This window comes from Thamnophis sirtalis, unplaced genomic scaffold (assembly GCF_051295495.1).
Source record: "Thamnophis sirtalis isolate CommonGarterSnake01/CBP01778 unplaced genomic scaffold, rThaSir2_p1.2 scaffold_13, whole genome shotgun sequence".
Lineage (NCBI taxonomy): Eukaryota > Metazoa > Chordata > Lepidosauria > Squamata > Natricidae > Thamnophis > Thamnophis sirtalis.
Genome location: NW_028261393.1, coordinates 53,295,961 through 53,309,737, shown reverse-complemented (window position 1 = coordinate 53,309,737; position 13,777 = coordinate 53,295,961). Strand labels below are relative to the sequence as shown.

Below are 13,777 nucleotides of genomic sequence, written 5' to 3'. Positions count from 1 at the left end.
CCTTTTGGGAGTCAACAGCTAATCTGCAGCTGCTGTCTGAAATAACACAATTTTTATCTTTTGCTGGAAATGCCGGCGTATCCTAAAGCACTGCAAAGTCCTAATCCATTTTTTTATATAAATGTTCTTGCTTTCCCTCATGCTAAATATAATCTCTTTTTAAAAAAAAAAAAAAAACCTCAAAACAGTTTTCCTCCTCCAGAATACAAAACGATGCGGAATTACTTATTCCCTAAAATAATTCTCCCATTGGGTGTATATTGTTTCCAGCCAAATGAGACTCCACGCGACGGTAGGTAAAACAAGGGAAGGATTGAATGAAATGGGGAATCAAAAATCTTTTGATACCCTTCCACAGCCCCTTGTAGCTGGGAAGAAAGCCTGCAAAGAGGATTAAAAAAAATAAATAATACTGCGCACAAAACCACGTCAGCGAGAGAACCTTTTTACTTGCTGATCTCCCTGTGAAAATATACAAGCACATTTACACAAAAGGGGTAATACGTAGAGGCTTCCGAGAGAAATAAATGAAACTCCATCCTGTCCGTTCTGGTTAAAATAAGCTTGACGGGTACAAGAAATGCTCCCATCTAAAGCTGATGGAAAACACAAAATGTATTTGCCTTGTTTTGAAATGTAGAAGCCCACCCCCACCCACCCACCCCCATCTTGCATCACAAATGATGGATCTTCCCGGGAATTGCACAAATCAGGCAACCAGCCTTTGCAAATTTGTTAACTCTGATGCTACACAGCCGAGAGATAAACCCAACATCCATATACCCCCCCCCCCCCGACAATGTGGCATTCACAATCTGATCCCTGAGCTTCCGCTTCTTGGTTTTAATATGGAGGGCTAGAAACTTGCAAGAGAGGTCTTGGCCAGGTGCAACTTTTCAACATGCCGAAGTCGAGTTTTGAACTCGTTTGTTGCGAAAAATCACACACTGTCCAATCAAACCTGAGTCAGGACTAGGTTAGATGTCTGATAGTAAGAAAAAGCATTGTTAGGATTTGCTAATTTTGCAACCTGTTCTGGTCTGCGACGGTTCCGAGTCAACCAAGAGGGCAAATACTGTTAAGTGATACCATTTCTGAATAGGCTGAAAATAGTTTTTGAGTCCTCTACGCCCGCCCTTTTTAAATATAAAACATGCCCTCCCATGCATGGCCAGCCATTAAAAAAAATCTATTTATTAAGATCCACTTTACATATAGTTCTCTTTTATACGGCCGTCTCTCTATATTCCCTCTTTTTTTTTTTCTTTAAAAAAGGACAAAATAAAAATATCGTCTTAAAAACTCTCCCCTCCCTTGCCGAGTGGCTGTTCCTGCTGTTGCCAAATTAGTAAAACACGAAGGGGAGGGGAAATGTCATATTTCTTTAAAACGGGCACAGATGCTAATCCGCGTTGCACGACATGAAACTGGACAGACGATTTGTTGTCAAGTATAAGAAATTAAAATAAGCGGGGGGGGGGGGGAAATATTTGACTTGTTTTTTTTCCCCCCCACAACAATATACAGTATCTGTTTGTTTTTTTTCCTCCCCATTTAATGCAAACCCGGTTCCTGTCCAGACACGCCCACCTACCCACCCTCAAAATGGGATTTTTAATTTTTTTTAAAGGTTCGCTCGCTATTTCTCCTGCGGCATGATGAGTTCGTAATGGCCAACTTGACCATCCTGCTTCAGCTGGTCGAGCAAATCTTCTTTACGCCTCTTTCGGCTGACCACCAGGTACCTATCCCTCCCCTGGCCGTGGGACTTGCTTTTCAGCCCGTATTTCTGGGCTATCTGGTGGATCTGTTTCCGCTCGTCGTTGGTGAGTTCCGTGGAAAAAGTCAGATCAATCTTCCGGTCCGAGAAAGCGTAATTTTGGATGATCTGCTCGATATCTTTTTTGGTGATCTGGGAGCCTCTTTCGACATCCAGTCCCAGGCCTTCCCTTTTGAACTGCTCCTTCACCGCGATGGGCTCCCGGATCCCCTCCCCGCTTTTGCCCAAACCGCCCCCCGTCCAGCCCATCTTCCTTAAGATCTGATTCCCGATGTTGTCCTCCTTAATCTGCTGCTTCAAGGCCTCTTCGGCTGAGCGGGCGCAAATCTCGTTCCGGGAAATGACGTCTTCGATGGTGCCTTTTTTCAAGTTGTTGACGACGGTCGGCTGGGTCTTCTTGAGGACCTTCACGGCCTCCTCGGCGGCCACGTGCTTGACGGTCTTCTTGACGCCGACGGCTTCGGCGATCATTTCGTTCTCCAGCATCACTTTGCACTTCCATCGCATTCCCGTCACCCTTTCGAAGACATATTCCACCGTCATCTTGTTGAACTGAGCGGTGTCGTTCAGAGTGCAGACCGGATTCATGGAGTTTTCGTACACCACCAAGTCCTTCAGGTTCTTCTTCTTGGCCGGGTTGCGGGCAGCCCCGCTGACTTTCTGAACCTGGACGGCTTTGGTAGCGCTGACGTTGGACTGCGTCTTCTGCAAGATTTTCACGGCTTCGTCCGCCGCGGCGTGCTTGCTGGTTTTCTTGGTGCCCGAGCCTTCCGCTAAGAAGTGGCCTTGCAAATAGACGCTGCAACGCCAGAGACGGTTGGGCATCAATACGTATTTGTAGTCCACGTTCATTTTGTTAAAGGAGGCAGAATTGTTCAAAATGCCAATGGCGTCGCTGGCGTTTTCGGTGAGGACAAAGTTAGTCCAGTGTTTGGCTGAGCTGGGCCCTTGTTGAGGGTCCGAACCTGGCTCTCCCAATACACAGTCCTTTGCAGGAAGGTTCACTTCATCCGGCGGCTTGAGCGCTGGCGGGAATTCGAGAGGAGATGCCCCACTTTCACATACCACCAAATCTTCCCGCGTGGTGTTTTTGAACTTCCGCTGAACTACTTTGACTTCGACGGGTTTCTGCAGTAGTATCACCGCCAGCTCGGTGGCCCGGTCTCGGGAACCATTTTTGCTACCCGCGTAGCCCGTGGTTAGATAGACGTTCTGGCACCTCACCTCACAGGCAAAACCTTCTTTGAGGAGCTTCTTCTTCTTGGGAAGATCAGCGGGGGAAATGTCCTTCAGGGGAGAATAAATATACTCCGGGTTGGTCTTACAAGCCTGAATCGACCGCGTGAAAAGATACGTGTAGTTAATGTTGTCCGGCCCACCTCTACATTTGGGATTGGCAAGATTGTTGCGGATTGCCGTTACTAGCTTGTTAATGAAACACTGCTTGGCTGTTACCACCGATTTGGGGAACGTTTCGGAAGAGGTCTGGAGAAGAGGAGAGTCCGCCAAAGTCGTCTTGACCCCAGCAGTAGAAGTCTCCATACTTATGGCAGCCACTTTAGCGTCAGGTGGTTTGACCTGGCTACTTCCATAGCCAAGACCTACTGGACTTGAGAACTGGAGGTCCCCATCTTGGGTGCTGAAGCTGCTGAACACCCGATCAGCATAGGTTTGGATCTGCTGGGCCGTGATGTTCTCCGAAGGGTCTTGGACTTGGTTTTCTGAAGACTCTTCTTTTGCCTGCGGTTGAGCGTTGCTGGCGACAAAGTGGATTGGCTCAAAGCGCGGCCGGACGCGGAATTTCGGAGCTTGCTTCCTTGGATTCTTGCAGTCTAGGGGGACAGAAGTCCACAGGAAGTTACTTTCAGCAGTGGTGGAAAAAGTGAATAGCTCTTCAAGATTAAAGTCATGCAAAATGGCAAGTCAAAATGAAAAGGAGATATTGAGGACTTGAGATCCCATGTTTTCATGGCGAACTTACAAAGATACCCACCTCTGTCCAATATTTATTCAGATGTATTAAATTTAAATTTAAAGGGAGACTAGTATAGCTGTTTTAAGCTTTTTAACTCTCATCAGCTAGCCATACCCTTCTGGGATTTGAACCCCGGGCCGCTTGCATATTAGGAAGATGTATCAACCTCTAGGCCACAGGCTCTCCTTGCTTTGTCCACTGTACCAGGGAGGAGATTAAGTGTTTTTCCGGTGAGACCATTCTATCAGGACAACTGGTCTACCCGAATATGGGGCGGAGCATACTGTGTTAAATGTACATTATATAGACAAAATAGTTTGTTGCAGAAGCCACAATCGGGGCTGAAAGACGGAAGCGGAAGCAGTATGCACCGTCCCATAATTGGGTAGATCAGGTTGCCCTGATCGATCGGTCCCGCTGGAAAAACACTCATTCATTCAGATGCATTTCATGCCTAAGGTGAGACTAGAGTTCACTGCCTCCTGATGAATGGACCAAAGTCACTCAGCTGGGTTTCACACCTAAGGCAGGACTAGAATTCATCGTCTCCGGACTATAGGTTTTTAGTTAAAAAGATTTATTGCTGATGCCTACACACAAGAATCTAGTCAATTAACAGTCAGCATTAAAGCAGTGCTAGATAATAAGAGTAATAAGAATAAGAGTTAACAGAATTTGGGAGGGGGGGTGTTTTGGAGCATTTGTGGGCACGTAAGGATTCTAGGCTAAGTCCTCTTTTGACACCGCCCCCAGCCTCTGCCTTTTTTTCTACACATCATACACTTGTTGGGAGTTCTGGTACATACTATTGTTAACCACAACAAGCTGAATTACCTGCACAACTGTGCCACCAGAACCCCTAAAAGACCTCCAAGGTCCCTTCTCTGTTGTTCTGCTTCAAAAAAAAATTGCAGAAGGAGGAAACTATGTTTAAAAAGAAATGAAGATACTCACTTTGGGGAGAGTCCTCGCGTGGGGATCGTGGTCTTTTGGCTGCCTTCGTGCCCGGCACCAGCTCAAAGGATGGCATCTCACCAATATCGATGCCTTCGCCCATCTGCAGGATTTTCTCCATAATTTGGGAGCCATACCTGCAGTTAAGCAACGGAAGGGTCAACCCGTAACTCATTTAATGGAAGACGTTTGAACTGAAAAGATCCTCCTAATCTTTCAGGAGTGGTTCCCCTCTGAACCTCTTTGAACAGCAAATTCTTAGGAGAGAAACCATTGAAATAAACTTATTATTTTCAGAAGCCTCATAGAATGTTTAATGCAGCTTAAGATGAAAGAGGAGCGTATTTGAAATAACAGCTAAAGGTAAAGGTTCCCATCGCACATATGTGCTAGTCGTTCCTGACTCTAGGGGGCGGTGCTCATCTCCATTTCAAAGCCGAAGAGCCAGCGCTTTCTGAAGACTTCTCTGTGGTCATTTGATTGGCATGACTCAATGGCAAAGGCACACGGAACGCTGTTCCCTTCCCACCAAAGGTGGTCCCTATTTTTCTACTTGCCTTTTTTACGTGCTTTCCGTAAAACGGCAGTTGAACACTAAGGCTATCAGTGGATGGAAGGAATCGGTCAGTTAAAAACAGGCACCGATTGAGCAGAGATAAAAGTTATTCTCTTTTGGAGCAAGTTGCAAGGTTAAGTTTTCTCTCCTTAAACTCTTTTCTCCAATCTGAGCTACTCTGGCAAATATACTTCTAACACAGTCAGCAATATACGTAGCTGCCATCTTTTTGCCATGACTGGTAAATTGAATAGCAGCCTATTTATGTCTTTGGGATGCAGTGGCTCAGTGGCTGAGCTTGTTGATCAGAAGTTTGGCAGTTCGGTGGTTCAAATCCCTAGCGCCGCATTAATGGAGTGAGCTCCCATTACTTGTCCCAGCTTCTGCCAACCTAGCAGTTCGAAAGCACATAAAAAATGCAAGTAGAAAAATAGGGACCACCTTTGGTGGGAAGGTAACACTGTGTGCCTTCAGTGTTGAATCATGCCGACCACATGACCACGGAGACATCTTCGACAGCGCTGGCTTTTTGGCTTAGAAAATGGAGATGAGCACACACACCCCCCAGAGTCGGGAACGGCTAGCACATACATGACGGGAACCTTTACCTTAACTATGTACACTATATTGCCAAAAGTATTCGCTCACACTTCCAAATAATCAGAATCAGATGTTTCAATCACTTCCATGGCCACAGGTGTATAAAATCAAGTACCTAGGCATGCAGACTGTTTTTACAAACATGTGTGAAAGAATGGGTGGCTCTCAGGAGCTCAGTGAATTCCAGCGTGCAACTGTGATAGGATGCCACCTGTGCAACAAATCCAGTCGTGAAATTTCCTCGCTCCTAAATATTCCTCAGTCAACTGTCAGCTGTATTATAAGAACGTGGAAGTGTTTGGGAACGACAGCAACTCAGCCACGAAGTGGGAGGCCACGTAAACTCGTCCAACATCAGTGTGTGACCTCACAAATGCGCTTCTGGAAGAACGGTCAAAAATTCCCTTAAACACACTCCTGAACCTTGTGGACAGCCTTCCCAGAAGAGTTGAAGCTGTTATAGCTGCAAAGGGTGGACCGACGTCATATTGAACCCTATGGATTAGGAATGGGATGTCACTTACAGTAAGTTCATATGCGAGTAAAGGCAGGTGAGCGAATACTTTTGGCAATATAGTGTATGTCTTCAGGATAGCAGATATTTCCGCTTTGGCAGAATTTTGGTTCCTTGGAGAGATTATATAGTATATATTATTATATATATATATATATAAATATTATATATTTATATTTATATTTATATATATAAATATATAAATATATAAATATATATATACCGTATTTTCACGACCAAAAGCCGCACCGGATTAAAAGCCGCAGTATCAATTAACGTTAGTTTTTCAAACTTTTTCCACATATAAAGCGCACCGGGTTATAAGCCGCACTTTTTTTTGCAACATTTCCCCCCACTGCCTGCATTCCGTTTCCTAGCCTGGCTGGCCACTCGTTCATTTCGTTTCCCTCCCTGCCTGCATTCCGTTTCCTAGACTGGCCACTCATTCATTTCGTTTTCCCCACTGCCTGCATTCCGTTTCCTAGCCTGGCTGGCCACTCGTTCATTTCGTTTCCCTCCCTGCCTGCATTCCGTTTCCTAGACTGGCCACTCATTCATTTCGTTTCCCCCACTGCCTGCATTCCGTTTCCTAGCCTGGCTGGCCACTCGTTCATTTCGTTTCCTAACCTGTCTGCCTGTAAGATAATAAATGACAGTAAAAATATAAAGCATAATTATTCTTTTTCTTTGCCATTCTTATATTATTATTATTCCATTTGGAAGGTTATAAGGTATAGTTTAAAATGCTTTGAAATCCCCATTCCCTCCCCACTCCAGGGGTAGGATACTATGAAATCCCCATTCCCTCCTCACTCCAGGGGTAGGATACTATGAAATCCCCATTCCCTCCTCACTCCAGGGGTAGGATACTATGAAATCCCCATTCCCTCCTCACTCCAGGGGAAGGATACTATGAAATCCCCATTCCCTCCTCATTCCAGGGGTAGGATACTATGAAATCCCCATTCCCTCCTCACTCCAGGGGAAGGATACTATGAAATCCACATTTCCTCCCCACTCCAGGGGTAGGATACTGCAAAATCCGCCTGGGGAGAGAGGGAAAAAGAGGAGGTGTGGGACAGATCGTGGGATCACTGGTTTCTGAGCTTGATGGGCAAAGATCCCCCACCCCACCACCTCTTAGGGAAAGAGGAGGTGTGGGACAGATCGTGGGATCCCTGTTTTCTGAGCTTGATGGGCAAAGATTTCCCACCCCACCACCTCTTAGGGAAAGAGGAGGTGTGGGACAGATCATGGGATCCCTGTTTTCTAAGCTTGATGGGCAAGGATTTCCCACCCCACCACCTCTTAGGGAAAGAGGAGGTGTGGGACAGATCGTGGGATCACTGGTTTCTGAGCTTGATGGGCAAAGATCCCCCACCCCACCACCTCTTAGGGAAAGAGGAGGTGTGGGACAGATCGTGGGATCCCTGTTTTCTGAGCTTGATGGGCAAGGATTTCCCACCCCACCACCTCTTAGGGAAAGAGGAGGTGTGGGACAGATCGTGGGATCGCTGTTTTCTAAGCTTGATGGGCAAGGATTTTCCACCCCACCACCTCTTAGGGAAAGAGGAGGTGTGGGACAGATCGTGGGATCGCTGTTTTCTAAGCTTGATGGGCAAGGATTTCCCACCCCACCACCTCTTAGGGAAAGAGGAGGTGTGGGACAGATCGTGGGATCGCTGTTTTCTAAGCTTGATGGGCAAGGATTTCCCACCCCACCACCTCTTAGGGAAAGAGGAGGTGTGGGACAGATCGTGGGATCGCTGTTTTCTAAGCTTGATGGGCAAGGATTTTCCACCCCACCACCTCTTAGGGAAAGAGGAGGTGTGGGACAGATCGTGGGATCGCTGTTTTCTGAGCTTGATGGGCAAGGATTTCCCACCCCACCACCTCTTAGGGAAAGAGGAGGTGTGGGACAGATCGTGGGATCGCTGTTTTCTGAGCTTGATGGGCAAGGATTTCCCACCCCACCACCTCTTAGGGAAAGAGGAGGTGTGGGACAGATCGTGGGGTCGCTGTTTTCTAAGCTTGATGGGCAAGGATTTCCCACCTCACCACCTCTTAGGGAAAGAGGAGGTGTGGGACAGATCGTGGGATCGCTGTTTTCTGAGCTTGATGGGGAAGGATCCCACTATCTTACTATTTTATTTTTCTTTATGTACACTGGTCACCTTACCCAAGGGACTTCAAGTTTGAGCGTAAAATCGGGAGGGAGAGATTTTCGATCTTTTTCCATACATAAAGCGCACCGGGTTATAAGCCGCACTGCCGGTTTTTTGTCAAATTTTAGGATTTTCAGTGCGGCTTATGGTCGTGAAAATACGGTATGTATATATATATATATATATTTATCAGCACAAATACAACAAATATATACATATATATATATATACATATACATACATACATACATACATACATACATATATTTGTGCTGATAAATAAATGAAGGGAGACTAGTATACATCTATTTCAAGCTATTTAGCTCTCATCAGCTAGCCATACCCTTACTGGGAATCGAACCTGTGCTGTATTGCATCTTAGGCAGATGTGTTAACCACTAAGCCACAGAGCTCGACTCCTTATCATCCAAGCCAGGGTGAAAGGTATCTATTTAGATTTACAACCCCCGGTATGCCCAAATATGGGAGGAAGATCACTACTTCCATTCTCGTCACAAGAGACCATCCAGAGAGAAACCCAATATTTTTACTGTTGCCTTTTTGTTACATTTGTTGTATTTATGCTGATATATAAATAAATATATATATCTCCAAGGAACCAAAATTCTGCCAAAGCGGAAATATATCTGCTAAAATCTGAAATATCTATATCTTAAAAAAATGAAACTACGGAGTTACTGCTGTATTTGTGGTTGTTATTCGTGGTTGTACTATACTTGACTTGCTCATTGATTATAAATAAAATCTTGGACTGAAATGTTCAAAGCAAATTTTAGCTTTAAAAAGTCTTTGAAAAGGGGTGAAAGGATAAGAAAGTGCCTACAAATGTAATTACAGCCTGGATCTAATTTGCCCCAAAATATGAATTTTGGAGGTCTGAGAGACGCACACACCTCTAGAAAGCACAGCCAATAATGGAAACAAATCTGGGCGTTGATGTTTTATCAATCTCTGGATAATCACAACTTGTCACCCATAACAAAAAAAAACCGTTTATTTTTAAATCCAATCACCCTGACCTTTCATAAGAGGTTAAGTTAACTTATACGTAGGATCTGAAATATAACCTGATCCTCCCCGCCCCCTTTGTAGCTAAAGCCGCAAAGTTAATTTCTCTCTTGGCTTTAGCATGTAGTGCGAATTCACACCACTGTGGTTTAACCAGAGTTTGGCAAAACACGGTTCCACACAACGCTGGAAACCCAGGCATTTCCTTCTGACGTAGACGTAGAGATGAACCAACGAAGGAAAAAGCATAGGGTCGAAAACATCTGCCTGAAATATTCTGTGGCTTGAGGTGCCCAGATTCCTAGAGAGCCGGGGTGGCGCAGTGGTTAAATGCAGCACTGCAGGCTACAGTTCTGCAGTTCAGCTGTTCAAATCTCACCGGCTCAGGGTTGACTCAACCACTTCCGAGGTGGGTAAAATGAGGACCCGGATTGTTGTTGGGGGCAATATGCTGACTCTGTAAACCGCTTAGAGAGGGCTGAAAGCCCTATGAAGCGGTATATAAGTCTAACTGCTATTGCTATTGCTATTACTATTCCCTCCCCTCCCCATATTCTGCCTTCTATCACAGCAGTCAAGATGCCCAAAGGATCTGGATCTCTCTCTCTCTCTTCCTCCACAAGTGGGATTGACTCATCCTTCTGAGGTCAGTAAAATGAGGACCCAGATTGTCGGGAGCCATAGGCTGACTCTACAAACCACTTAGAGAGGGCCGTAAAGCACTGTGAAGCGGCATATAAGTCTACGTGCTATTGCTTGCTATGGCAGGCTAAACACTGCCCACTGCCAGGAGTTCGATCCTGACCGGCTCAAGGTTGACTTCCGTCCTTCCAAGGTCGGTAAAATGAGGACCAAGATTGTTTGGGGGGGGGGGGGCAAGATGGCGACTCTCTAAACTGCTTAGAGAAGGGCTGTCAGGCACTGTGAAGTGGTATATAAGTCTAAGTGCTACAGCTTCCTTCCCTCCCTCCCTGTGGAGAGAATGCAGTATTGCAGGCTCACTCTGCCCACTGTCAGCAGTTTGATCCTGACCGGCTCAAGCTTGATTCAGCCTTCTGAGGTCAGTAAAATGAGGACCCAGATTGTTGGGGGTGGGGGCAAGATGGTGACTCTCTAAACTGCTTAGAGACGGGCTGTCAGGCACTGTGAAGTGGTATATAAGTCTAAGTGCTACAGCTTCCTTCCCTCCCTCCCTGTGGAGAGAATGCAGTATTGCAGGCTCACTCTGCCCACTGTCAGCAGTTTGATCCTGACCAGCTCAAACTTGATTCAGCCTTCTGAGGTCAGTAAAATGAGGACCCAGATTGTTGGGGGCAAGATGGTGAACTCTAAACTGCTTAGAGAGGGGTGTAAAAGCATTGTGAAGCGGTATATAAGTCTAAGTGCTGTTGCTATCTAAGGCCTAGTGGTGCAGTGGTTAGAGTGCCAGTATTGCAGGCTCCCTCTGCCCACTGCCAGCAGTTTGATCCTGACCGGCTCAAGGTTGACTCAGCCTTCCATCCTTCCGAGGTGGGTAAAATGAGGACCCAGATTGTTGGGGAAAAGAGGCTGATTCTGTCAACCGCTTAGAGGCGGCTGTCAAGCCCTGGGAAGCGGCCTATAAGTCTAAAGGCTATAGCGAGGAAGAGGAGGAGGAGGAGGCGGCTCTCACCTGCAGCCCATGAAGACGTGGTTGCTCCAGACGTGCGAGAGGGCCAGCAGCTTCTGGAAGGCGTCGGAGCCCGGGTAGCCCGGCAGGTTGCGGAGCAGGAACTGCCGGCGGAGAGCCCAATGCCGGTCGCTCTCTTGAGCCTCCCGCCACGGCTCCAAGGCCGGCTTCCTCGCCTCGGAGGCGGCGGCATCCGGAGGAGGAGGAGGCTGAGGCGGCTGTTGCTCCTGCTGGGAAGCCGGCGGCTGCGGGGAGAGGAAATCCCCGCCGGGCAGCGTCCAGCCTCCGCCGGCCATGGAGGCCAGGGATGAGGGGGGACGGGGACCGCGAGGTTAGGGTTTCTTCCCCACCCCCCGAAGCCGATGGGTCCTGGCCGGGGAAGAAGAAGAACCCGTCGCCGGCGCCGCTGTGGGCCGACCCGACACGGGTCCCGCCGCGCGTTCACACGTGCAGGAGGCCGCGCTTCTCCTGGGAGGGCTCTTCTGCGCCTGCGCGCGAGCGCGCGACGGAAAGACGGCTACAATGTAACCTTTTTTTTCCTCGCTGCCTCCGCCGTTCCTTGTTACACGCGGGTCACGTGGGTGGATGGAACTCTCCGAGAGCTTCCGAGAAGGCGGCCCGAGCGACCTTTCTCTTCGGGAGATCGGCGGCACAGCGCCATCCAGCGGCCCGGAGGACTCCCAGGCTATAAAGCTGATAAAGCCTGTAGCTATTCTCAGTCTTCCAGGTTATGGTTAGTGGCTGTTCCAAGTTAGAACGGCGCTGAAGAAAGTGACGACTGGTCCTCACATTTACGACTGTCACAATGACCTCCCCCCTGCAGTTATGCAACCATTGGTAAAGAGCCAGTTGGGCTAATGGTTAAGGTACAAGGCTAGATACCAGGAGACTGAATTCTAGTCCCACTTTAGACAGGAAAGCTGGTTTGGTGACATTGTGCCAATCACCAGGAAACAGTGAGTTCTAGTTCCACCTTAGACAGGAAAGCCGGTTTGGTGACTTTGGGCCAATCACTAGGAGACAGTGAGTTCTAGTCCCACCCTAGACAGGAAAGCCGGTTTGGTGACTTTGGGCCAATCACTAGGAGACAGTGAGTTCTAGTCCCACCCTAGACAGGAAAGCCGGTTTGGTGACTTTGGGCCAATCACTAGGAGACAGTGAGTTCTAGTTCCACCCTAGACAGGAAAGCCGGCTTGGTGACTTTGGGCCGATCACTGGGAGACAGTGAGTTCTAGTTCCACCCTAGACAGGAAAGCCGGCTTGGTGACTTTGGGCCAATCACTAGGAGACAGTGAGTTCTAGTTCCACCCTAGATAGGAAAGCCGGTTTGGTGACTTTGGGCCAATCATTGGGAAATGGTGAATTCTAGTCCTGTCTTAGGTAGGGAAAGTTAGCTGGACGATCGGACCAATCACCAGGAGATGGTGAGTTCTAATCCAGCCTTTGGCATGAAAAAACCATCTGGATAACTTTGGGCCAATTCCTTGTTTTATCAATGGTTGGTGGGAAAAACTTGGAAATGAAAAATGTTTTACTCATGTTTTAACTGAAAGAGTTAAATGATAACACAATTATGCTGTGAAATAGATTAACAATGATACAATGAAAAACTGATACATATATGAATTGAATACTTTAGAACTTTTTGTTTTAAAATGGATAAGGATAACAATGATTTTATGTATACTTGATAGAGGATCGGTGATATACTGTATAACTCTAAGAATATAATACAAAAATATCTTGTTGATAAATAATTTTAATAAGGGAATAATTAAAAATTGGTATATATATGGAGTGACTATTTAGAATATTTTGATAAATGAAGGAATAATATTTCTGTTTGAATGTATGATGTACAAGGACAATAATGAACATAAGCTACCCGATAGTTGATTGGTGGAATTATGCATAATTGAAAATAGTGACATACAAATATAAATGGTTGGTTAAAAAAAAATTCATATTGGGATTTGTGATTAGATACAGGTATACTGTTATCAAATAGACAATCAAGAGTGTAAGGGAATTAGGTTTATTGGGAAAAAATAATAATACTAATTGTAATTGAACATATATTGTACAATGAAAGTGAGGTATTTAGTTATACTAGATGAAAAATCTGTGGTAGTAAATGCTATTCAAGAATATGAATGCAAAAACACTTGTAACCAAATGACATGCTGTATGTGATGGTGTTTGTGTGTGTGTGTGTGTTTGTTTGTTGTTTGTTTAATAAAAATAAAAATTTACTAAAGAAAAAAGAATTATGTCTATGTATGATATGTCTATCATTTACCACAAAGGTGTTTTTTCAGGAGGTGACTAGATTTCCTTGTTTTTTTCATTTCGCTTCTCCATCAAGAAGCTTCTTCAACTCTGACTGGATGTTGGGGAGTCCAGTCAGAACTGAAGAAGCTTCTAGGAGAAGCCGAGGTGGTGCAGTGGTTAAATGCAGCACTGCAGGCTACTTCAGCTGACTGCAGTTCTGCAGTTCGGCTGTTCAAATCTCACCGGCTCAAGGTTGACTCAGCCTTCCATCCTTCCGAGGTGGGT

The 13,777-nt window shown here is 46.2% G+C and overlaps 1 protein-coding gene across 1 annotated transcript; it reads right to left on the bottom strand.

The window, feature by feature from the left end:
• Window positions 1-1,524: 1,524 nt before the first annotated feature.
• NKRF (NFKB repressing factor) lies at window positions 1,525-11,788 on the bottom strand. Its single transcript, XM_014066741.2, has 3 exons — window positions 11,225-11,788; window positions 4,710-4,846; window positions 1,525-3,612 (listed from the first exon to the last, which is right to left on the bottom strand). The coding sequence occupies exons 1-3, from the start codon at window positions 11,515-11,517 to the stop codon at window positions 1,640-1,642; spliced, it is 2,403 nt and encodes an 800-aa protein (XP_013922216.2). The 5' UTR covers window positions 11,518-11,788; the 3' UTR covers window positions 1,525-1,639.
• Between the last annotated feature and the right edge of the window lie 1,989 nt (window positions 11,789-13,777).

What these genes read in the sequence shown, in the direction of transcription:
- NKRF (XM_014066741.2), bottom strand. Translation starts at nt 11,517, where the DNA reads ATGGCCGGCGGAGGCTGGACGCTGCCCGGCGGGGATTTCCTCTCCCCG. An exon ending in CACGTCTTCATGGGCTGCAG is followed by an intron (nt 4,847 to 11,224) that starts GTGAGAGCCGCC and finishes GCTTAACTGCAG; the next exon opens with GTATGGCTCCCAAATTATGG. An exon ending in ACGCGAGGACTCTCCCCAAA is followed by an intron (nt 3,613 to 4,709) that starts GTGAGTATCTTC and finishes CTGTCCCCCTAG; the next exon opens with ACTGCAAGAATCCAAGGAAG.